A 25,347-nucleotide genomic window follows, 5' to 3' on the forward strand; every position below is an offset into this window, starting at 1 on the left:
TAAAGTCATGAAACCCTACAAATATATATTAGTTTTTCTTTTCACTTGAAACAATCTCCACTTGTAAATATCCCATCCCGATATAAAATATAATGTCAATCAAGTACGGAATTTAGTCTTCTCTTATTAATTCATTAATTAAGGCCATGGCTTTGAATAGCACTGCGTTATAATGCTAATGTTTTTGGATATATAAATCACCAGTAGCCACAGAGCCAAGGCAGATCCTCTCTGCTCTGTAAACAAACACACCTTCCCAAGACCAAATACAATGCCTAGTCATCTTCTAGTCACATTCGATGGGTCCCTGTCGTTTCAAGCAGGCTAAGTAAAATACATTAGTCTGTGCTCTCTGTCGCCTCTATTAGACACATGCAGAAAGTAGATTTTTATTTTTTATTTTTTTTATTGATTCTTGTTCTGTTTTACCTACGTTTGGTAAAAGTGCACTCTTGGATGTCGACTCTAAGCTCCGTCAGGAACACATCTTCAACAGGCTCCAAACTGACGTCTCTAAAGTGGATCTGAAAGAGAATGTGCTGCTTATTATTATTTAAATAGCACCAAAATATTCTGCTGTGCTTTAGAATTCTAGAATGAAAAGGCCCTGCTTAACCAATGGTATCTTACCCAAGAACAATTACTGGTAAGGTGGTCTGAATAGGATTCAAAATCGTGTTTTTCAGTTCCAAGGCAGTAACTGCTCTAACCAGTCAATCATTAAAAAGGAAGAACCTTTTTGGTTTGGCGTTTTTTTTTTATTTATTTTGATATATATGCATTCAATTGCCATTCGAGCTTTGTACAATCTGTAAACAGTTGCATTGCGGCAAACATTCAGTGACAGGAAATGCAAGAATTTGTGCGATGCCCATATCTCAAACAATATAGATGTAAATAATAAAGGGAATATGTATCAAAAGAAAGCAATTACACATGGGTGGAGAAATAGGGGAAAACTGGCCACAGGGCAAGAAAAAGTGAGGTCAGAGAGAAAAACCGGGGAGGTACATTTGGGTAAAGCTGAATAGTGCGCCACAAGAATCCTAACAGAATATTAAAGTGACAACATAATTAAAGGTCAGTATGTGCAGTCCAAAAAATGTTTGACCCTCACATCACCAGCTGCTATAAGTAGGAGGAGAGATAGTGACAGTAGGTGTGAATGGGTTTTATATGGGTGGGGTCTAAGATTGGATGGTAGCAGGTGATAAAGAGATGAGAGAAGAGGGGAGTGAAGCAGAGATGGATTAAAGTGTGGATAACACAGGGAGAGTATCACCACTTTCTTAAAGCACATATTTCAAAGATGTTTATCAACAATTCGTAAACAGAATCCTTTCCCACAGAAAAATGATCATCTCTAATTCCCTCACACTTCTTACACTCACTTCTCCGTAATCTCGGTCTACGAGATACTGCTCTTCCTTGTGCTCCTCCTACCTCTCCTTTTCAGTGTTTCTTTTTCTGGCTCTGCCTCTTCTCCCCCACCACTCTCTGTTGGCGTTCCCTAAGGTTCAGTCCTTGGTCCCCAACTGTTCTCTATCTATACTGCCTCACTTGGTAAACTCATCAGCTCCTTTTGGCTTCCATTATCATTTATATGCAGGTGACACGCAAATTTACCTGTCCTCTCCTGATCTCTCTCCGCCCATCTCTGACTGCCTCTCCGTGATTTCCAACTGGATGGCTGCTCACTTCCTTAAACTCAACCTTTCCAAAACAGAACTGGTCTTTCCTCCCTCAAGTGTTGCTACTCCCATGTCTCCCTCCCTCCAAATCAACGGCGCCACTATCACCTCTACCTCGCAGGCTCGCTGCCTAGGTGTTCTCTTTGACTCCAAACTCTCCTTCACCCCTCATGTCCAGTCGATCACCAAATCCTGCCGCTTCCATCTCAAAAACAAAGCTCGCATCCGCCCCTATTTAACACCAGACGTGGCTAAGGTGTTGGTCCATGCCGTTGTTCTTTCTCGCCTTGACTACTGCTATCCTCTTCTCAGTGGTCTTACGTGTTCCCAGATTGCAATCTATAATGAATGCAGCGGCAAGGCTCATTCTCCTGTCCGCCCGCACCTCCCACGCCTCCCCCTCTGTCAGTCCCTACATTGGCTTCCAGTTAGATATAGGGATCAATTTAAAATTCTGGTGCTTGCTTACAAGTCCCTACACAATGCTGCTCCAACCTACCTATTCTCCCTAATACATAAATATGTCCCGTCAAGGCCCCTGCGCTCTGCCAAAGACCTATGCCTATCCTTTGTCCGTATTCCCACATCTGATGCTTGCCTCCAAGACTTCTCCAGGGTTGCACCTTTTCTGTGGAACTCCCTTCCCTTCTCTGTTAGACTATCACCCAGTCTCCACTCCTTCAAAAAATCTTTGAAAACACACTTCATCAGGAAAGCATATCATTTAAACTGTTAGCGGGTTTTCATCCCCTCCTCCCCCCATGACTCCTCTCCTGCAACTGTCAAAAATAACTAAGTTCTCAGTGAGGACTTTTCTAGCAACCTATATCATTACCCCTATTTATACCCTTTGTGTCACTATACCCCACTCCATCTAGCATGTAAGCTCATTGAGCAAGGCCCTGAGCCCCTCTGTTCCTGTGCGTCCATTTGTCTGGTTACAATTACGTGTCTGTTAGTCCACCCATTGTACAGCGCTATGGAATTCGCTGGCGCTATATAAATAATAAAATAATAATAAGTTTAGAGAGGAAGATATAATTTGGTAATTAGAAGGTAAAGTTAATGTAATGTTGGTAAATGACCACCAGAGGGCACTTTTAAGACACCAATAATGCCAAGTGAAACCTATTTGTATGCTCTATCTGCAGCAGCCGCTTGGGCCATTGGATCTTAAGATCATCTCATTCCCTTTATTTACAATGCTTCTCCAAGCACAAAACTACATTGAACACCAACAATTACTTACATAGTCACTCTATTCACCATCACAACTTTGCTTTATTGCAAGGTTGATGATGCTGTACATATGCTACACACAATTTCAGCTTTAAGACTGTATTAGAACTGGAGTGATATGTAGAAACCGCTGCATCTCTAAGTCCGCTCATCAGAGCTGTCAATCAGGCAGACAGAATTATCATTTCCTGGTGCCTGGTAACAATTTTGTCCAAGTTGTAAGTGTAGCGTTCTCATCTTGGTAAAAAAGCGAACCAAACAGTGTGCAGTCTTATGATGGCCGCAGGATGGCTGCCTTCAGTTTATTGAGCAGTTACACTCATCCTCAGAGATAAATTGTACTGCCTTTATTTCTAAACTACTGATTCCATACACTTGTGTGTGCAATAGAAGTTTATTAAGCACTATAAGCATCAATTAAATTTAAATAAATAAAATAAACACAGAAAAGGAATTACAATATTTAACAAAATAAAATTGCAAATACAGCTGATAATATTGACAATACCATGCATTGTCTTAAACCCTCCTGGACATAAGCAAACATATTTAAGATAAACCGGAAAATGCGTAGCAGAAGCCTATTATCTTCGTATGAGGAGAATGAAAAAAATAACATAATCAAAACGAGTCCTTAACGCCGTGGTCCAGTAATGAGAATTGAGTGTTCATCCAACACTTCTGCACAGAGACTTTTTATAGGATAAGAATAAACTTGATTTGAGATATCTTTCAGTTGAAAGGGTAGTACCACCCAGAAGACACTGACCTTCACACAGTAAATCTGAAAGTACACAGGCTGCAACCCAAACCTCAGGTAATACGACATGACATCCACAATAAAGGGGTCGCTGGTGGCATCTCTTGTGGGACAGGGAGGCTGAAAATACAGAAACGTAGGTTTTAGCAGCGTATACACTTATTTTGGTTATGTTTGCAGGAATCTCTTGTTATGCAGCTCTGGCAACTGCAGTTTGTTGTTTTTGTTGTATTTTTTTTGTTTTTGAGAATTTTGAGAATGAAGTTCTTATAAACGGCTTACCATAACGGCGAGCTTGGGGATCATATCACTCAGGGTGTTAATGTTGCTTTCATACCAGGGATCTACCCGGCCTAGATACATACTGACTTCACACATCTCGCTCACAATGTGAGCATCCTCCTGAAAAGAAACACATTTTTATTACCCTTCCATTGTCACAGCAACTCTAGTGGTAATCCTGTTACCCAGTTAGAAAGTAATCCATAAATATTATATCATAGAAACATAGAATGTGACGGCAGATAAGAACCATTAGGCCCATCTAGTCTGCCCAATTTTCTTTCATTAGTCCCTGGCCTTATCTTATAGCTAGGATAGCCTTATGCCGATCCCATGCATGCTTAAACTCCTTTACTGTGTTAACCTCTACCACTTCAGCTGGAAGGCTATTCCATGCATCCACTACCCTCTCAGTAAAGTAATACTTCCTGATATTATTTTTAAACCTTTGCCCCTCTAATTTAATGTCCTCTTGTTGTGGTAGTTTTTCTTCTTTTAAACATAGTCTCCTCCTTTACTGAGTTGATTACCTTTATATATTTAAATGTTTCTATCATATCCCCCCTGTCTCGTCTTTCCTCCAAACTGTACATGTTAAGTTCCTTTAACCTTTCCTGGTAAGTTTTATCCTGCAATCCATGAACCAGTTTAGTAGCCCTTCTCTGAACTATCTCTAAGGTATCAATATCCTTCTGGAGATACGGTCTCCAGTACTGCGTACAATACTCCAAGTGAGGTCTCACCAGTGTTCTGTACAATGGCATGAGCACTTCCCTCTTTCTACTGCTAATACCTCTCCCTATACAACCAAGCATTCTGCTAGCATTTCCTGCTGCTCTATTACATTGTCTGCCTACCTTTAAGTCATCAGAAATAATCACCCCTAAATCCCTTTCCTCAGATGTTGAGGTTAGGACTCTATCAAATATTCTGTACTCTGTACATACATGGCACTCCATGTATGACCTATGTATCAAGACATGGAGTGCTATGGTATAATATAATATTTGCTGATAGCTTGGGCACAACAGACTGTCATCCTTTTTTTTATTATGATAAATATTATGAATCCAGTGTGATCTGCTTGTATTAATAACCGTGAGACTCTCAATTCTTCTTTGAATTGTGTATTAAAGATTTAGGAAATAACACCATTAACATAATCCAGTTCATACAAGGAAAGCCAGGGCAAACATTACACACGAAGAGGAGAAATAGAAACATTGTTTTGTTTTCGTCTTTCCCTGTTTACTATAGTTGACTTTAAGGAGAAAAGTCTTGGAGTTTAAACGAAGATTGACAGAGGGCCAAGATGGAGTCACCCGGTTGAGCGAAAACAAAGTGTGGATTTGTACATTTAATTCTATATTTCTATTTATATGTACATATTTGTCAGTTAAATATAGGGATATGTAGGCATAATATTAAAATCCTGGAAGTCATAGTTGTCCCTTAATGAATTTACTCACTCACTAAATCGTGACTTTGAGTTTATTCTGTAAACTGGGAGTTGTAGACAAAAGACAGGGGAATTGTACATTTTTTATAATATGATAAGTCAGCAAGAAAATAGTTGAGATTTTTTGTTTTCTTTTCTTGTTGTTATTCTATACATTTGTAATACCACTGTCCATTCTCTGCGATTCCTGATTCAGTGGATAAAATCCAGTCTTCTAAAAATAGAAAATAGAAGCATTTGCATCTTGAGAATGTGATGAGCAAACACCGCTTAGGGGGGAACTGCCCCATACCACACTCTTACAGGGCCAGGACTTAAAGGACCACTATAGTCACCCAGGCCACTTCAGCTCAATGAAGTGGTCTTGGTGCAATGTCCCTCAGGTTTTAACCCTTCAGATGCAAACATAGCACTTTCAGAGAAACTGCTATGTTTCCATTGCAAGGTTAATCCAGCCTTTAGCGGCTGTCTTCCGGGCATATTATGCCTCCATCGCGCAGAGCGTCCATAGGAAAGCATTGAGAAATGCTTTCCTAGTGACAGCTTGAATGCGCGCGCCGCATTCGGCTCCGCTGATGTCGGCAGAGGGAGCTGACGTCGGCGGGGGAGGAGAGGTCCCGGCGCTGGAATAAGGTAAGCTGCTGAAGGGGTTTTAACCCCTTCAGCGCAACGGGAGGGGGACCCTGAGGGTAGGGGCACCCTCAGGGCACTATAGTGTTAGGAAACCCGCTTTGTTTTCCTGACACTATAGTGATCCTTTAAGTATGAACTTGGGAATGGCTGAATTGTCTCAGAACATCTGTATAATACCTATGGGTCACCTTTTAATAAAATGTTATGGCCGATGTGTACTTCCTGGAGAATGATGGATGCAGTTAGGATACTGACCTTGTCTGATGAATGGTCTGTTTGGTCCTCTCGGACTGGAATACAATAAAACTGCAGGTTGGCTTTCACTGTCCGATTAGGCCTCCTGGCTTCTCTCTTCCTAGAGAAAAAATATAATTCACTTTGAAAATAAAGCATATGACCTGGCTATCATGCAGCCATACACCAAAGCCTCCAATTATGCCATTATTCACAAAGAATGTCCATGTGTCAGAATCTCGTTTTAATGCATTTACTTTGTATGTTTGCGTCTAGGTAACGCGCGTGTATCTCTTTAGGGGGTTTGATCACCAAAATAGCTGCAATGATATAATTCTCCAGGTTGGGTAATACCCCTAACTTGGCTATTTTATGGGTGAATTTTGCCGGCGTGGCTTTCAGTCCACTACAATATCTTTAGTCAATAAACTAGGTTGCTGAATTTTAGATTTCCCCGCCAGCCGCTGTCCTATAAAACCTGTCTGGGGATAATGTGAATTGTAGTGTATAAACACATGGAGAGTTTCAAGCTGCCTGTTAGTCTTATTCCGTAACTATTAAATACCCAATGTTAATGCTGCTAGTACCTGAATGAGTAATATGCCTTGGCCAGCCTCCCCAAAGCACGATCATCCCCCAGAATCACAATCCGAGCAGTTGGCTGTTTTTCAGGAGCAGTAGGAGTCTCCTTGCTTGTCCCCGAGAGCCTTTGAAGTGTCCCCTCTCTGCTCTCCCTTGGTGCCTTGGTCAGATTTTGGATGACTAGTGCAGAATCCATGTCAGGGCCTTTCTTCTTGATGCATGGCTTTCGCTGTAACTTGTTCTGCTCCTTCTCCTCCATTCCAGGTAAGTCTCTCTCTATCCCACTGTCATTGGACCACACTGATATTCGATTCTGCTCACCACCCGTCATGTCCTGGTGCAGCTCTGGGATCCTAAAGGAGTCGGACTCTGGTTCAGTGTTCTGGGTTTCTTTGGTGAACAAGACAAGCTCTTTCCCTGTTGCACCAAAATTACGTGGTTAGTATTTCTTAACACACAAATATTCTGCAAAGCAATGTCTTTTATCTGTATAACTACCAATGTCTACACAGAATCACTGTTGTGCGAGCAGCAGTTATCCCCAACAGTGAATGTTTTCATTTTCAAAAATGCCTGCGGTGGGGGATTTTGTGTTTTTGCGAGCGCCTTATTTAACCTCAATCTTGAGATACATGTGACTGTGCCTATAGCCTGATACTGTCACAGGACACAGTTAGATTAGGTGTTGAGTTACCACAAACACTGTAAATTGAGTTGAAATGCTTGGTTGTATAGGGAGAGGTATTAGCAGTAGAAAGAGGGAAGTGCTCATGCCATTGTACAGAACACTGGTGAGACCTCACTTGGAGTATTGTACGCAGTACTGGAGACCGTATCTCCAGAAGGATATTGATACCTTAGAGAGAGTTCAGAGAAGGGCTACTAAACTGGTTCATGGATTGCAGGATAAAACTTACCAGGAAAGGTTAAAGGATCTTAACATGTATAGCTTGGAGGAAAGACGAGACAGGGGGGATATGATAGAAACATTTAAATACATAAAGGTAATCAACACAGTAAAGGAGGAGACTATATTTAAAAGAAGAAAAACTACCACAACAAGAGGACATAGTCTTAAATTAGAGGGACAAAGGTTTAAAAATAATATCAGGAAGTATTACTTTACAGAGAGGGTAGTGGATGCATGGAATAGCCTTCCAGCTGAAGTGGTAGAGGACTAATGAAAGTATTTAGAAAATTGGGCAGACTAGATGGGCCGAACGGTTCTTATCTGCCGTCACATTCTAGGTTTTTATGAAGAATGCAGAAATAGCTCCTCGCTGTAGTAAAGTGGTGACTTTTTGAAGTCTGTTTTGAGCTGTTTCTTCAAGTACCAGATTTACAAACAAACTTTTATATAGAGCTAACAAAGGGTATAAGTGCAACGTTTAAAACTATAACTAACTTGGGAGGCTTAAGGTTGCCTACAGTAACCGTATTTTCATATGTGAATATACCCATTCCTGGTTATTTGCCAAATCAAGGAGAACTTAGTGAACTTAGCCAAATTAAAATCATATGTGACTTATAGGTTTTATTTTTTTTTACTGATTTAGGATATTTTGGCTTGTTATAAGGATGCTCTTCTAAATACTAAAGTTGCTTGCCATGAAGGGGTTGAATAGTTTTGAGACAGGAGAAGTCATTCTAAGTTGCATTTTCAGTTGAGTGTTGGAAAACCACTTGAAGCACTCATTGTGAGCTATTTTTTTGTTCATTGCAAAGAGCTGAAAGTCAAAATTTTGACAATAAATCTCATTTTCAATGGGGCTTGAATAATTTTGATTACATTTTAGAAGTCCCTGAAATGTATCACCATTATGTCCATCTGATTACTTTGATTTCTCCCCTCCACCAACAACAACTACAACAGGAAATAAGCTGAGCATGTAAACAAATTACATAGTTGGTCTTGATCTGTCCATAAATGGACACTGATGTCTGGACTTGGAAGAGGTATCCTCTGCAGTCTGGATGTTTGTATGTCTGGAAGAGAACGTATGGATACACCTTTTAGTTAGCTTTCTTTAAGCAATGATACATTGACTTAACTGTGTTAATCTCATAGATTCACAAGTAATGCTTTTAGCTCAGTAGCGGCCATCTTCCTGAATTATAAGCCATGTGTTTAGCTCAATGACTGCCACGTTGCTACATAATACTTTTAATTTTGTCTTGGTGATATGGAAACCAGCGTCTGTCCATCCCTACACGAGTAACAACTTAATACCATGCATTAGGAAAAGGTCTACGTTTATTAACATTTTTATGATTCTTTCTTGCAGAGAGAAACCTGTTAACTTGGAATACTGGAATTAGTTTAAAAAAGAAAGTCTATTAAAGGGACACTATAGTCACAATAACAACTTTAGCTCAATGAAGCAGTTTTGGTGTATAGATCACGCTCAATTCTCTGACATTTAGGAGTTAAATCACTTTGTTTATGCATGTTCCTGCATGTTATGTGCACAGCCTTCCTAAACACTTCATGTAAAGTGAGATATAATGTTTAAACTTCCCTTATTGCATATTCTGTTTAATTTAGAATTTCTTATCTCCTGCTCTGTTAATAGATTGCTAGACCCTGCAGGAGTGTGTGATATAAGTTCAATTTACAAAGCAGTAGATACAAACTTCTAATGTAAGTTAAAGGGACACTATAGTCACCAAAGCAACTTTAGCTTCATAAAGCGGGTTTGGTGTATAGGTTATGTCCCTGCAATTTCACTGCTCCATTCTCTGCCATTGAGGTGTTAAATCACTTTGTTTATGCAGCTCTAGTCACATCTCCCTGCATGTGATTTACACAGCCTTCCTAAACACTTCCTATAAAGAGTCCTCTAATGTTTACACTTCCTTTACTGCAAATTCTGTTTAATTAATAATGTCTTATCTCCTGCACTGTTAATAGCTTGCTAGAACCTTCATGACCCTCTGGTATGTAATTAAAGTTCAATTTACAGAGCAGGAGATAAAATCTTTTAAACTAAGTTACATCTGATTTAAAGTGAAACATTTTTATTCCATGCAGGCTGTGTCAGTCACAGCCAAGGGAGGTGTGGATTGGACTGCATAAACAGAAACAAAAGTGATTTAACTCCTAAATGGCAGTGAATTGAGCAGTGTAACTTCGGAAGCATAATCTATACACCAAAACTGCTTCATTAAGCTAAAGTTGTTTTGGTGACTATAGTGTCCCTTTAACATCTGTAACATCTGATTGAAAATGAAACCATTGGTTGTTTGTTTATGCAGGCTGTGTGAGTCACAGCCAGGGGAGGTATGGCTAGGACTGCATAGATAAAAACAAAAGCGATTTAAATTCTCCTAAATGGCAGAGAAAAACTGCTTTCTTTTCTAATATTATCAGATTCCCGATTATAGAACCATCTGCTCACCTGCCTCTGAGGAACCAACTATCTTTTCGTAGATCTCCAGAAGACTTTCACTGTGCTTCCGCCTGCTGTTTTCACTCCTGTGCTGACTTTGCTCCAACACTGATAGCACTTCTTGGAACCAAAGTTCAACCTCCTCGGCCGTCTGATCCTGTCATAGAGAACACACCATAAACCAAATGACATCTAAACACAGAGACCAGGAAAACCTTTTACATGCTATACATTTTCTGGAGAAAGCTACATAGGACACGGTCCGATAAAACAAAATGCCTCCTAGCAAATTTCTGCGAGTTCTAGAATACACGGGTTAAAATGATAGGATATGGTGAATCCTTTCCACCTATGTTAACGAAACGGTCTCACTGGTCTTTCACAGGGAACCAGTTTCTTAAACCTGTAGATGATAGAGGATTATTTAACGGAAGTGTCACAGAGATTCACCACAAATAAATGCCACTTTTACCTGCAGCACCCTTTGCACCAAGGCAATGTCACAGTCCGTCCCCAGAGCAGCTTGCAGGCTGTTAGTGATCACGTAGGTCATACACGAAATGGGCATCTTTGACATCTGGACTCCCTGGGTCTCTCTCAGAAGAGTGTTACACACTGCCTCAGACACGAGATCGGGGTCCAGAAATAGCAGCACCCTATGGAAATCAGCAAGGTGGGGGGAGGCACTCCATTATAAAATGTATATTTTATTCACTCAAAGCATAAATACAGTGGGGGATATGTGTGATGTCTTTTGCCATAAAAAAAAAACAAATAAACAAAAAATTAGAACAAACCGGATAATGTGATGTGTATTCTGTAATCTATATAACAAAAACTTTTTTAATGAAAAACTTCATCAGTTGAAAATGTATTTAATTTACTTAGCAGGCTACAGCTCAAGTCAGAATAAACACGACATCAGTTTAGAAGAATAATTTTATTATGAGCTGCTACAGTGACATTTTGAAGATCAAGAATGAATAATTCTTTGGTTCTGTTTTTGTGTATTGTTTTATATTCAGAAGAGAGAGCACCAATGTTCTCAGCTGCAGAGTTTGAACTTGGGGAATTGAGATTAAGTGGTCCGGGTGCCTATAATGTTCCTTTAACTAAAAACTATTATATGTGTTTTATTATTTTACAGTAATGTGTTTTTTAGTTTTTTTTTGGTTTGGCGTGGCCTGATATCAAATGCAAGTTTCCGATTTTTCCACAGTCTTCATGTTTATGAACTGGGAAATAATGTCAGAGCTACATATGAACATAGATGATTGGGACGATGGTGGCCGTGGCTCTGGTCCCATGAAAGTACAGGGTAGGTTAGTGCGTTACAACTGCTGCTGTATTTATTGATGAGAGTAAAAGAGAAACTGTCCCAAAGCAAAAGGTGATCGTTCCTCTTTTTTTTTCACAAATAGTTTTCAGTTCACTGTTTAGTGGTTAAAGCCCCTATATTCTCACGATAACCAATATGCAGTTTCTGTTTGTGATTTCAGAAGTGTTTTGGGAAACCTCTCTTAGATGGTTTTCACAAAAATGAGAATTTACGGGAATTCAAAGTGCATTTTAAATAGAAGGGTAAAAAAACACGAACACCAAATTGATTTTGTTTTCTGTAAACTTTAGGCTGCAGCACTGGAATTTGGAAATGTTTGGGGTTTTTGTTTATTCTGTTCGCTCAGCTCAGCTTTTTCAGCCTAATATTTGTCTTTACAAGACTCTCTTTCCTGAATGGGTGTCACATAGTTGACTTACTTGTCCTGATGTTGAGCTGCATCACATCTCAGATTTTGCTCAGAAATCACCAGTTTGTGATATGAAAACCCTGCAATTTGAAATTTTGAACAATATCAAAATAAACAACTATCCTTCTCCAATTGGTGTATTATGTTGTGTGTGTGTGTGTGTGTGTGTGTGTGTTCTTACAGGATAATTATTTTAACAACATTTTTAATTTGACAAAATATTTGAAAACTTAACAGCATTTTGATTAATGCTTCAAAATACACAGGACTTCTACTGTGTATCTAGATTGTAAAAACGCTTTTGTGCTGATTGTATTCTCCTTGTAACATCAGCTACAGAGTCTGAATCATTAAACGGATTCTCTAGTGCCAGGAAAACAAATCCATTTTCCTGGCACTAGAGAATCCTGGAGTGTCCCCCTCCCTCCTGCCCCCCATCCTATGTCGCTGAAGGTGTTAAAACCCCTTCAGACACTTACGCCGATGTTCCTCGTGCTGGGTCAGGCTCCACCCACGCTCCTTCCACGTCGACGTCCGCCGGCAAGAGAGACCTAATGCGCATGCGCGGCAATGGCTGCACTCGCACATTAGACCTCCCCATAGGAAAACATTATTCAGTGCTTTCCTATGGGGTTTCTGGCGACGCTGGAGCGTGAGCACATCCAGCGTCATTTAAACGACCAAAAGTTATCTAAAAAGCCTGAAGTCCCTCTAGTGGCTGTCACTAGAGGAGGATTTAACCCAGCAAGGTAATTATTGTAGTTTATGAAAACTGCAATAATTACACTTGCAGTGTTAAGGGTGATAAGAGTTGGCACCCAGACCACTTCAATGAGCTAAAGTGGTCTGGGTGCCTAAAGTGTCCCTTTAAATAGCATGTACGCTCATCGTGAAGGATCGTATTTCACACACTGCGTGCTTAACAAGGTACCACAGGGACAGTGCAAACATATTATAGTATATTTTTACCTGGCACTTTTCGCTCAGTCTTTATCCTTTGGGCACAGTCTAAGCCAATCGTGCAGTAGGGTTTTGGAAGGGTCAGTATCTTCTTACAGAAAATGTAAACTCTTTCATATAACTCGTCAGAGATATACGCTGCCTGGAAAATGCACAAGTATAGATTGTTGTTAATAATGAGCAGTTAAGCCAGCAAAAGGCATTCCAACTATTTGCATCATGACCCAAAATGTATCACTATAGAGTCTGAATCCTATCCCTCATGAGAAGATGCTGTGTTGTTGTATGTTTTCTTATTGTTTTTTATTTTATATATAAGCGTATAGATAATTAAAGAGATACTCCGAGCACCATAATCACTCCAGTGTTTTGAAGTAGTCAAGATTCTTGGAGCCTCTATTTGCAGCGTTTCACTGACATGCGCTCCGGATTCTTTTTTGGTCCCCCCCACTATGTGTTAACCACAAAAGCTTTTAGCGAAATGTATTTTCAGCACTGCAAATAAACAGGTAGAACCTTACAAGAACACACCTGTTCTACTCCAGATACCAACAGGACTTAAAGGACCAGTAAAGTTATCCAGACCACTTCAGCTCTTCTCAAAATGTGGCCTGGGTGCAGTGGTCCTGTAATTTTAACACTTTATTGTAAAAGCTCTTTCAGTTTCAAGCACATATTTTTAGGTTTTGTTTATGTTTAGACACAGATTTGAAATTGGTAAGATACCAGTACAGTGTTCTCCCCACCCTCAAACGGAGCCCCGTATATACCTTAATGATTGTGTACATCAGGGTGTGTAGTAAAGGGATGATGTAATGTAGATTGTTCCTGGTCTCGGCCTGTGAATAAGATTAAAGCACCATGAGATCATAACAGGTAATGCAAACTGCAGGTAGTCACAAGGTCATAACATATGGAGGGAGCGGCAGTTTATTAGAGAATTGATAATATTTCACACTAGAGTAATTAATGCAAGTTAACCCTTTATACCCTTAATCCTACGTCCCAGCTCATGTTTTGCTAACGTTTGACAGTTTTTCCATATTGATTTGTTCTACTTTGACGTCAACATGTCTTTGCTCAGAAAATCCAACTTCCAGAGATGCAAGGTATTTAAAGGGACAATTTAGCTAGTTGAAAAACCTTATGTGTGAAGAGTATGTCCTCCTATTTTCATTTTGTAAGCTGTGCAGATTTTAATAGAAATTGATCCTTTTATAAATTAAACCGGTTACACCTCCTCTTGGCTTTTCAGGCAGACAAAAGGTCCGGTGACTTCCTGGTTTGGTTAGTCTATTTGCACTGACCTCAAGAGGCAGCAATTGCCAAGAGCACCTGCCTCGCAAAGACTTCTCATTGAGCTGCATTGGGAAATCTGTGATTGGACAGCCACAGAAAGTCTGGGCGGGGTTAGAAGGGGAGGACTTACAAAGGCTGCAGACAAGAGAACTGCAAGCTGTCTTTAGATAATGCATGCACATTTTCATTTGGGGTATATCTACTAAACAGTAATTATATTTATTTTGTATTTAGGCAGTGGAGTGTCCTTTTAAATGGACACTCAAAACACCACTCCTAATATAGCTAATTTTAGAAGAGTCTGCTGCTTGAAGACTACGTGTTTCTTGCATCTATGTCAAGCCACTTGAAAATGGTTTACAAAAAATAAAAAAAATCAGATGTATATTAATAAACTGTATTAATTCTAGTGCTTGCAGTAAAAACAAAAAAACTGTGACATTGCATTCAGACATAATGTCATTGTACCAGAGGATCATGGGAAAAGCAAAATAATTTGCATATATTTCCTGTATGTGCAGTTTCCTAAAGGGATACTTTAGGCTACAGTTGTGCACATTTTAAACTCTTTATAAATTCATGTTAAGCAATAAAATATGATGGTGCAACACATTTCAATTTAACATTAATATCCAAAAATAAATTGATGCACCCCTTTAAATCTATAAATGTTATAGCAAGACTTCGGTGATCAATAAACCATCATATCTCCAGAATGATGATCGTTACAACTATTTTATATAAGAGAAAATCTGTCCTCTGAAATGGAAAATGGGCATTGAAAATGTATTGTATTAAAATAAATAATGTAGTATTACATTAAAATAAAACATTTGTTGGGGTACAGTCGTTTATATGGCCACATTACTTTTAGCATGACTGGGTAATAATAATATGCTGAAAATCCTCTTTTAAATGTATAAAGGATTTTCTCTGTTATGTCTCTCCCCTTTGCCAAGTAGACATGCGCAGCATAAAATATGCCAAGAGGGTCACAGGTGTGTAAATCTGATTGACTTCATAAGCAGAAAATAAATTAAAAAATATATGAAAATGATTTAACTGCACACTTTTTGTGGATTTTTCCTATTTCTTGGTTGTCGAAGGAAGCCATAGCCTTGAGCATCCACCAATGCTCCACGGTATGCTGGCAGTGAGCGGCCAGCTTGCTACTACTCAGACATCAACAAAGACTTGGGAGACACAATGGTTAATTCTTATCTAAAGAATACAGTGTATAGACCACGCTGGCTGAGTTGCAAGCGGAAACTGTAATTCATGTTTCTTCCTGCTTTTCAACTGGCCTTTCTCTAATGACAGGCGTCTTGGTCATCTGAACAAACCAAGCCATCTTCCTGGAACAAACCTGAGACTGTCCGGATATGCTGATAATTAGCCTAAAAAACGCAGACCATTTCAGCTAAACTTTCTACTGCTGGGGGAAAGAACTCGGTAAAATGTGTACTGATTTTAAAGGGACACTCCACTGTCCAAAAACTGAATAAATAAATTCACCGTTTATTATATATGATTTAATGAAAACATGCATGCATGTAATTATACCTATTTGATGGGGGTATGCCTAAAAACAGCTTTCAAAAGCTGCAGATCTCCTATTTGAATCCTTTGCAAGACCTCCCCTTCTAACCTCGCCCAGACTTTCTGTGGCTGTCCAATCATAGACTTCCCAATGCAACTTAATGAGCAGTCTTTGCTGAGCAGGTGCTCTGGACAATTGATGCCTTTTGAGTTTAGATTCACTAAGTTAAACAACCAGGAAGTAACAGGACTAGTTATCTGACAGCCATGAAGGGGGGGGGGGGGGGGGAGGTAACCAGGTTAATGTATAAAAGTGCCAATTTCTAGTAAAAACTGTACTTTTTGTAACGTAAAAAAGAGAAAGCAGACTTAAAGTTTTCTAATTAATAAAACCTAAATCTTGAACTAGTTGGTTAATATTAGCCGTGATTATACTTTTGTGATGAAAGTGTATACATACACAATAATTTGAGTAATAATTTGTTTATGAAAATACAATGTTTCTTAATTAATTTAGTGTCCTTACCCCTTCCAGTTCCTTGATTAGGGCCCCCACCATGATGCTGGCACTGCTAGGGTTGCGTTCCAGACTCTTATGTAGAGTCCATCTCAACATCCCTTGAAGACAGACATGAAACCTCTATTAGTCATGTTACTAACTGCCATAAACAGAAGCAGTCATTATTTTTTTATTGTGCATTTAAAACCAAGCGGATGCATTCTTAGTACATTTCCTATCCACCATTTAACGCAACACTCCACAGTAAGCGAACCTTTGTCTATTACTAAGTAGGGTATGAAAAAACCCCCATCAGAATTCTGGGCATGGATTCTTGCTTTTCTGAAAATATCTTTCCCCCACATCCTCACATGGTATGACCCACATAATACCACACTAGATCATGCAGTTTGTCAAGTCTGACAGGTTTAACAAATATAAACTTGCCTCAATATCCTTAGAAGACAAGATGAGATTTAAAAAAAAAAAAAAAGCATATGACCTGCGTGTCCATTTGTACTGTATTTTATCTCTATCTTGGAAACCAATAAAATTACAAATTACAAAACAAAGCATATGATTGGAGACCTAGTAGGTGACTTTGAACAGTGGTAGACAACGTTCATTAGTCCAGATCTTGTGGACTACATCTCTCCTGATGCTTTGCCAGCTTTATGGTTGTAAGACAGGTGTCGTATGAAAGATGTCCACAACATCTGGAGTGCCAAAGGTTGCCTACAACTTCCTCCAGCATGAAGGCATCCAAAGCACCACAATAACACCCAGGGTTCAGTGTCTCAATTTAAGAATTGGTCTTACTTTGCCAAAGTGATCAGTACCAGTCAAGGACAGTAAAATAGGTCAGTTTTGGGGGCAGAGATTGGGCAAAGCTAAAAAAAAAAACCTAAGCTCTCTGCCCAGAGTACACGTTAATATATTACTCTTGACAATGATCTATGAACCTCAAAAGTCTGGGTCAAACTTCTGAAGTCTCCAGCTATTAGAAAACAAATCTTTGCTCATGGCAATTTAAGTATATCAAGGGAACCATGTATGGTAGTTGTCTCCGGCTGTATTATATCCTCTCTCTTTGTTATCTTCTTGTTCTACTGATTTATATTAACATCTTATCCTCTCCAACCATCTCTTTTCTGACATCTCTTATCCTTCTACTTCCTTTTGAATCTTGCCACTTCCCAGCTTTCTTGATGGGTTATCTATGCAAGTACATTGAATTAGGTCTAGCTAAGTCAAAACACGTAACGGTTTTTGTTCAATTTTATTTTTTATGGTAAGCTCCATTTAAATAGTCTAGTAACATTTCTGCTACATTTTACTTGAAGCCTTAGTTTTCACCTGATCTTTGCATAAGACCTTGGGCAAGAGTTTCTTACCAAAAGTCTTCCGAAGCTTACGGGTTGTCACATATGTATCTCTGAGCCCACTGGCCGCACAGACAGATTTATTCTGCGCAGTGTTAATTGCTTGATCCAGGGTGCAGTTGTTTTGTTTATTTTAGTGAATTCTCAAGTTAACGATTGGAGTGAGCTTGGTAAATTTTTTATACTTGGAACTTTTGATCACCCCATTTTCTCTCCCTTACCGTGGTCTGACTGCAGTGCCGGATGTTGTCCATCTAGGCCACGAAGAATCGCTTGTACTTTCTGATGGACCATATCTGATTCAGTTTCTAGGTTAAGAAGACATTTTGCCATTTAACATAATGTTCTCATTTAGGGGGAAAATAAAATCTATCTTTAATTAGAAAATTATCATTATTTGAATGGCTTCTAATGAGCATGATTATGATTATGTTGTTCTGATTTGACAAAACGTTTACCATTATTGATTTGAAGGGTGTAATCGGTTAAAGCAAATTATTAAAAATAAGCACTGTACATATAACATAAAGTAGAGAAATAACGCAACAACACAAAAAAATACATATAGCAATGTTGATACGAAACACAAAAGTTTGACACACGTCTTTTATTATCATCCCACTGCAGTTTAAAAAATGGTCAGACAGATAGGTCAAAATTAAAATATATGTAACCATAAGTCTATTGACCAATTACAGCATAGTTAAAGAGTGGTATGGACCTAGTATAGTATTACAGTTCTTTGGGTCTCGGGCATTCCTTTCAAGTAACCTAACTACATTTTCAAAATTATGTGGCCACCTGCTTTTTGAACCATGCTTGAACATTGTGGCCAATAATGAGGATTTTGTCTTTTATTTTTCTTATGTAAAGTGCACTCTAGTAGAACAAATATCTACAAGGTGAACTTTGCTTCCAGGATTTGCCTGCAGTGACATTAGGATAAAAAGAGGGACAGAGATATTTGGGTTCAAAATATGAACATTCCATCCGAAACAGGGACACTTGGGAAGAAGGCAGTAGGTATGGTGCAAAGAGTCTTTGCGTACCACCTCCCTTCTTTAATTTTCATTTTTTTTATAAATAGTTTGAATAAAAGAAAAACAAAAAAAACATAGCTCTTCTAGGAATTCAAACCGTAGCCCCACTGTTGCCGCTAATATGGAAGAAAACTTCTGCATGTTCAGCCAAATTTAGGATAGGAATGATAGGTTCAAAACATTTTAGGTGCTGGGAGAGACACATATCATACCACTAAGAAAATGATTTGACACAAACCAGGGGAGGGTACCTAAGGACATTTTGCAGCATAACTACTACAATGATCTGTAGTGGTTTTGGTTCTGAGTGATTGTTACATAGCGTAATGTTTTGAATCCAGTTAATTCATAGTAATGTAGCATTACTCAAGTGATCCACGAGCCGGCTGTGCTCGATCACTTCTTCTAAGCTTGTATAATTAAGAGAGGGCATAATATCCGGCTCCCATTGGTCCACATCATTCAGGCACTACCATCCACGCAGGGTTTTGGGGCACAGGCATGACTTGGATCAATCAAAAACTACTTAGAGGTATGTAAACCTCCCTAGCCTTATACACTGTGCTCTATTGTGGTTTCTGTCCCAGTACCCTTTAGTGCAGGCTTCCCTAAACTCCGGCCCTCCAGATGTTGTTGAACTACAACTACAACTCCCATGATTCTTAGTCTATCTATTCCATTCATAGAATCATAGGAGTTGTAGTTCAGCAACATCTGTAGGGCCGGAATTTGAGGAAGCCTGCTTTAGTGCATCCCTTGTTCTCGTGTATTAAATTCTGGTATTGACCTAGGATTCGTTACTGACTCTGCGTTTATCTTTAACCCTTTCCTTTGTTGTTTGGCTGTATGACTGATTATCATGTGCCTGACTTTGGGTAGTTCTCGTGTTCGCTGTCTCTGTTACCCTGACCTCAGCTCGTTACTGACTACGCTTCTTCTCTGTTTAACGTTGAGTCTGGCAATTCTAAGGCCCGGTTATAAGTTATTCCCTTGTTTTGTCCCTTACTGTCCTGAATGTTTTTTATTTTTTTTTATTTTTTTTTTTTTAATTCTTTATTTTTCATCATGCAGGGGTTAACAAACTTTTGACAGTGCCACAACAGCATATTCAAGCAGATATTAAACACATTATTGGTACATTTATGGCATGGAAATAACTGCACATTTTATAGATTATTTAACAAGCTTTGACATGCGCTTTTATCTGTAGCGCTCTGTAGCATAAAATTGTGTAGATCACACAATGCAGTTTGGTGTATTCATCTTTGGTGCACAGTGATGAGGCAAGTATAAAAATGGATGTCATAGGTTATATATATATATAGATTTTTCAGTGCATTTATGTGGTCTGGCTGTGTGAGTGGTCTTAATGGGAGAGAACAGGTAGTCAGACTGTGGTTATATATACGTGAGAATGGCAGGGAAGTTGAGAGGTGGTAACAGGCTAATCCTTTTAGGAAACGCTAGTCTCTCCAGAGCCTGCAATGCTAATGTCTGGCTTATATCTTGTGCCATCGCTTGGCAGTTAGTGCTGCCTGTATATGGGAGCCCATCATTCTTCATGCTTGGCACGGCTTCGCTTCTCACCCGGCGTGTTGCTGATAGCTATGCATATGCTTCTGTGCAAGCCTTCGTTGGCAGCGCCGCCATCTTGGGTGCTCCTTGAGTGCCAGTGTCTCGGCGTTGTGTTCAGGACGTGGAGCCTGTATGTGGCAGGGTTCTTCCTCCTCCCCCTCCTGACCTGCTGTTGTGAGGTGCTCTGCCGGGGTCGTTTGTGCAGGGTCGGTTGGTGAAGTGCTCTCGTCGGCGCCATTTGACACGGTAGGCCTTGTGTGTTCCGGGTGTCTTAAGCTCTTCCCGGCTCGAACTCTCCCCCGTGGGGACCGGGATGACCCCCCCGGCCCAGAGGGGGGGGAAGCGGGACCGGCAGGCGACTCTTCCAGTCGGCTCATGGCAGTTGGAGAGGGATGCATGGTGGCGGCCGTCCACCCCGCTCCTCCTCCGAGTAGGCCGCAGCCCCAAAGTCTCGTACTGCCTCCAGGGGGACTGAAACTCCCGATCTCGGGTTCTGCCGCCTCTGCCGCGACCGTGTGGGTATCTTGTGGGTTAAGTTTGAGACGTTGGCTTCTGAGAGTAGCCTAAGAGGCCAGATTGCTCCGGAGCCTCTCCAGCATGCGACCGGTCAGCATGGCGGTCCGGCCCCGCCCCCCTGTTTTTTATTTTTTATTACTATTTATTTATTTTAGCATTAACTGGTAGTTTTAAAACTCTACATTTACCTGTAGCCTTACTAGAGAGGCATGCATGTATAGCAGATAATACACTTGTGCAAATATGTGTTTGGGGTGGTTAAACCGAATCAAATTCCTTTCAATCCACACCCGAACAAATTTGATCCACCCAGTATTTACCTTCAATGTTCAAGACTCCACAGGTAAATCCCAGACAAACTGATTCATTCTGGTTTGCCGTAAAAGGAATGTGATTTGCTCAAACTGCTCCAAACAATTATTTGTACCGGCCTAGATCATACTTCTAGCTATATTAATTACTAGCTTTAATTAATTAGAGGTGGGAACCACCCTGCCAACACTTGGACTTAGTGATTTTAGGCTAGCATACAGCTGATTTCGCATTTCACAAATCTCCCAACGAAAATAAACTTTGCAAATCTCCCAACTACGTAACTACTTGTTACTTCTAGAGGCAGTCTAGAACTCTGCAATAAGTGTTCTAGCTCAGGGGAAATATTTTTTTTTACATACTATTCAGTTCAACACTTGACCTTCCCTTGCTGTATGCTTGTGGCTGACAACCAAGCTGGCTTTGCTATTTCTATATACTAGATACATTTCCACTTTACAATAATAACATTACTAGCTGGCTGAGGAAGCTTTAGCCCCGCAGAAATGTGACTAAGTGCCGTGTTGGGGGGTAACGTTGAATGACGGTGTAATATTGAAAGTCACGGAGCTGTGCAGTGTGAGTCATTCTACCGCCACGGTCTCTCTATTTAACTTTAGATTATTGATCTTTTGAGAAAAGGCATTCATTTACATGGAGCATATCCAGAAAAAAAAACCACGAGCAAACTGGAGATGGGCTGCTAATAAGGACAAATGGTTATAGAACTAGAAATCTCATCAAAACTTGATATGATAGAATATATAAAAATTAAGATATTGATGTGTCAGAACAAATCAATTTTCAGTGAAAGAGGGATGCACGGATACAGTTTGTGTGATATTGGAAGGTTGAAGTAATTATGCCAGAGATTAATATTCTAGAGCAGGGTTCTCCAAACTCTGGACCTCCAAATGTTGCTGACCTACAACGCTCATAATTCTTTGAAATAGATAGCAAGAGAATCATGGGAGCTGTAGTTTAGCAACATCTGGATGACCCGAGTTTGGAGGACCTAGTTTCTAGAACTATGAGTTTCTGCTTTGCATAGACTATCGGGTCAGCTGAATATTACCTGATATGTAAATATGTTTTTTGTTTGTTTGTTTGTATGCGTCTATGTGTGTGTATGTTTGTGGTCTTATGAAAAAGCCACTTCTGAGGGGCATTTATTTCCACTGCTACTGTATTTCACAATATAGTCATCCTTACCGGAGTGGTCCATAGATCAGCAGATTAAGGCATTTACGTGATAAAGGGATAAGTGCTTTCAGATTTCTGTTACTCTCTTTCCCTTCATTCTTTGATTGGGATCCAGGGAGCTAAAGTGGTAATTCTTCCATGGTCCTGAAACAGGGATAGGAATTCGCTTTGGGCCTCGTTCTGTGGGATTAGAGTGTTACATATTAGTATCTAAATATATCTGAGAAGAACCCATATAGGAGAAATCACTAGATCAGTCTATGTTGTTTCAAAGAATTGCAATTGGTTTGAAGTTTGGGCGATTAGTGGGTCGTGTGTTAATTTTGGAGTTCTAAATCGCCATATGGACAAATCATGAAAAAACCAGAATGGACAAACAGTTTTTATTGATTTTCCTCACAGATCAAGTGAGAAGTGACCGATAGAGATTAAAAACCATTAAAACAGGAGTAGCAGTACAAAATCTAGCCTAATAAAGGTTAGTGAGGCGAACATAGAGTCAGTTTGGGTTACGTTAGAATTTGGTAATCACACAGTAACTCGTGTAGGTGTGATTTATAGGCCCCCAGGACAAATTGAAGAGTTAGATAATCTACTAGTTGAAGAAATAGCTAAAATGACAATGAAGGGGGAAGTTATCATCATGGGTGACTTTAATCTTCCTGATATAAATTGGAAAACAAAAGTAGCTACTTGTGCCAGGAGCACACATATTCTAAACTCCCTACTGGGATTGTCTCTAAAACAAGTCGTTGAGGAGCCAACTCGTAAAGAGGCCATACTAGATTTAGTGTTAACAAATGGAGATTTGGTATCAGATATTACTGTAGGTGAAAGTTTAGGATCCAGTGATCATCAGTCAGTGTGGTTTAATATAAGAACAGTGACTGAGTCACACCACACAAAAACAAAAGTTTTAGACTTTAGAAAAACAGACTTTTCCAAAATTAGAATATGTGTAAAGGAGTCATTATCAGACTGGAGCAATTTAAATGGAGTCCAAAAGAAATGGGATTATTTCAAAGTTGCACTACTGAAGGCAACAGAAAATTGCATTAGGCTTGTCAGTAAAAGCAAAAAATTCGGGGGGGCGGAGCTAGCGGCACAGCAAGGCAGTCGCCATTTGCAAAAGCTCCACACGGTTGGCGCAAAAAACGGGGAAAAACCGGCACACCCGCAGCCCATCGCTTAAAACAGCCGCCCGGAACAGCTTCCTAACACCCTGCTGAACACGCAGATGCCGTTCTTTCAGCAGCCGGGCACGAAACGCCGCGTTAAGAGCCAAGGGGCCTACCGCACACGCGACCAGTACCTCACCCGGGAGCTGACAGCGTGGCTCGGACAGAGCCCACAACTAATAGAGGCAGACTCCCACACAACTGAAGAGATGGGTCGGAGGTCCAACAAACTGGCAGCAAGTACCTCCACGCCTAACCGGAGCATAGACAGCATGCTGCAGCACCCTCCACCCGCACAGGCCCGCGCGATCACAGCAGCCTCACCTGTAAGATCTGAGGAAGAAGGCTCAGAACACAGCACTGCAGGGGCAGACACAGGCAACATAAAAGCACAGGCAGCTGATGGACTAGCCCCAGCGACTAAAAATGACATCCAGTCCATGCTGGCAGGACTACAAGGTAACCTACAATTAATGTGGCAAGCAGACCTGAAAGGGTTAGCAGCAGAGGTACAGGCAGTATCAGCCCGAACACAGGCCACAGCACAAGAGGTGACAGACCTGAGCCAGGCACTAAACTCACTTAAAGACACAGTTACCCAGATGCAGACAATACAGGATAACGTCTCCAGGCAAGTCAGCATCTTAGACGACAGGGGTAGAAGAAAGAACGTCAAGATCAGGGGGGTGTCAGAAAAGGTGCCATTGGAGGAACTACCCCACTTCGTAAGGCGCCTAGTGGCCTCGCTCATCCCCAACAGGCTGTCAAAACACTTTACGTTTGACGGCGTATACCGCATAGCTAAACCCCTAAGGGCACCTAAGTCAGCCCCACGAGATATAATTCTACGATGCCAAACCTTGACGGACAAAATAGCCCTGATAACCGCCATGAAAGGGAAAGCGCCCTATGACTTTGAAACACACCAAATTACATTCTTCCAGGACTTAAGCAGAGACACATTATCTTGGCGCAAGAGCATGCAGCCCGTGACCACCACCCTGCAAGCAGCGGGTCTAGTTTACAGATGGGCGACCCCCAGAGCTCTATGGGTGACCAAAGACGAACAACACTACAAAATTACCAACGTGGAAGAAGGACCGGCCTTGCTGTCCACACTGGGACTCTCTAACAATGCCACAAGGGAGGACTCTCCGCACCCAGGACCCGCGACGTGAACCCTGGACTGACTAACTCAGAGACCTCCAAATCTTGCTATATTGTTATGTTAATGTTTAATGATTGTATGTTCTGCCCACTACACCAAGTTATGTCTCACCTGTCTTTTTTTTTGTTTAATCTTAGACATGGCACGCACTGCCCTGTGCCTTTAAGGCAGTGCAACTGCACACTGCCCATGCCCCCCCCCCCCCAATGCCTCAGGGTCAAGAGGCATAGCAACCGAGGGAGCGCATGCTCCCCTTGACCCAATCTTTTCTATCTCACATAGACCTTCTCCATAGTCTTAAGAGCCCAGCACTAACACGGCACATATCCTCTGACACATACGCAATCCCCAAGCAGACGGCTCTCACACTTCTGGTCCTCACCCACGTATCTAGCTTTCTACAAAACGCACAGCCGCAGGGTACCAGCCTTATGCCACCGCCAGTGCAACCCTCTAAAACCACCCTAGCCATGGCACCCACAGCCACCACTGGCATGGGCGATCACATCATTACTACTGCCTAGTCCTACATACGAAAATGTGCACTAATATTCTTAGCCCCAAAGGCGGGAGGCTTAGCCCATTGACTAACTTTATTTTATTTTATGTACTTGCTGATAAGATGTAAATATACCAAGTCTATATCATTACACCAACAC

General features: G+C 40.6%; 1 protein-coding gene across 3 annotated transcripts in view; it reads right to left on the reverse strand.

The window, feature by feature from the left end:
* PIK3R6 (phosphoinositide-3-kinase regulatory subunit 6) overlaps window positions 1-25,347 on the reverse strand; it is an 85,875-nt gene that overhangs the window by 9,596 nt on the left and 50,932 nt on the right. For all 3 annotated transcript variants that reach the window (XM_063456025.1, XM_063456024.1, XM_063456023.1), the window contains 14 exons: window positions 22,352-22,522; window positions 17,918-18,004; window positions 16,342-16,433; window positions 13,748-13,816; window positions 12,987-13,119; window positions 12,028-12,097; window positions 10,742-10,925; window positions 10,279-10,426; window positions 8,783-8,866; window positions 6,886-7,297; window positions 6,320-6,419; window positions 3,973-4,092; window positions 3,700-3,810; window positions 434-524 (listed from right to left, as the gene is read on the reverse strand). In XM_063456025.1, coding sequence (XP_063312095.1) covers window positions 434-524; window positions 3,700-3,810; window positions 3,973-4,092; window positions 6,320-6,419; window positions 6,886-7,297; window positions 8,783-8,866; window positions 10,279-10,426; window positions 10,742-10,925; window positions 12,028-12,097; window positions 12,987-13,119; window positions 13,748-13,816; window positions 16,342-16,433; window positions 17,918-18,004; window positions 22,352-22,364 — 1,714 coding nt within the window. In that variant the 5' untranslated portion in view covers window positions 22,365-22,522. The remainder of the gene's footprint in view (window positions 1-433; window positions 525-3,699; window positions 3,811-3,972; window positions 4,093-6,319; window positions 6,420-6,885; window positions 7,298-8,782; window positions 8,867-10,278; window positions 10,427-10,741; window positions 10,926-12,027; window positions 12,098-12,986; window positions 13,120-13,747; window positions 13,817-16,341; window positions 16,434-17,917; window positions 18,005-22,351; window positions 22,523-25,347) is intronic.

Source organism: Pelobates fuscus, chromosome 5 (genome assembly GCF_036172605.1).
Source record: "Pelobates fuscus isolate aPelFus1 chromosome 5, aPelFus1.pri, whole genome shotgun sequence".
Classification (NCBI taxonomy): Eukaryota; Metazoa; Chordata; class Amphibia; order Anura; family Pelobatidae; genus Pelobates; species Pelobates fuscus.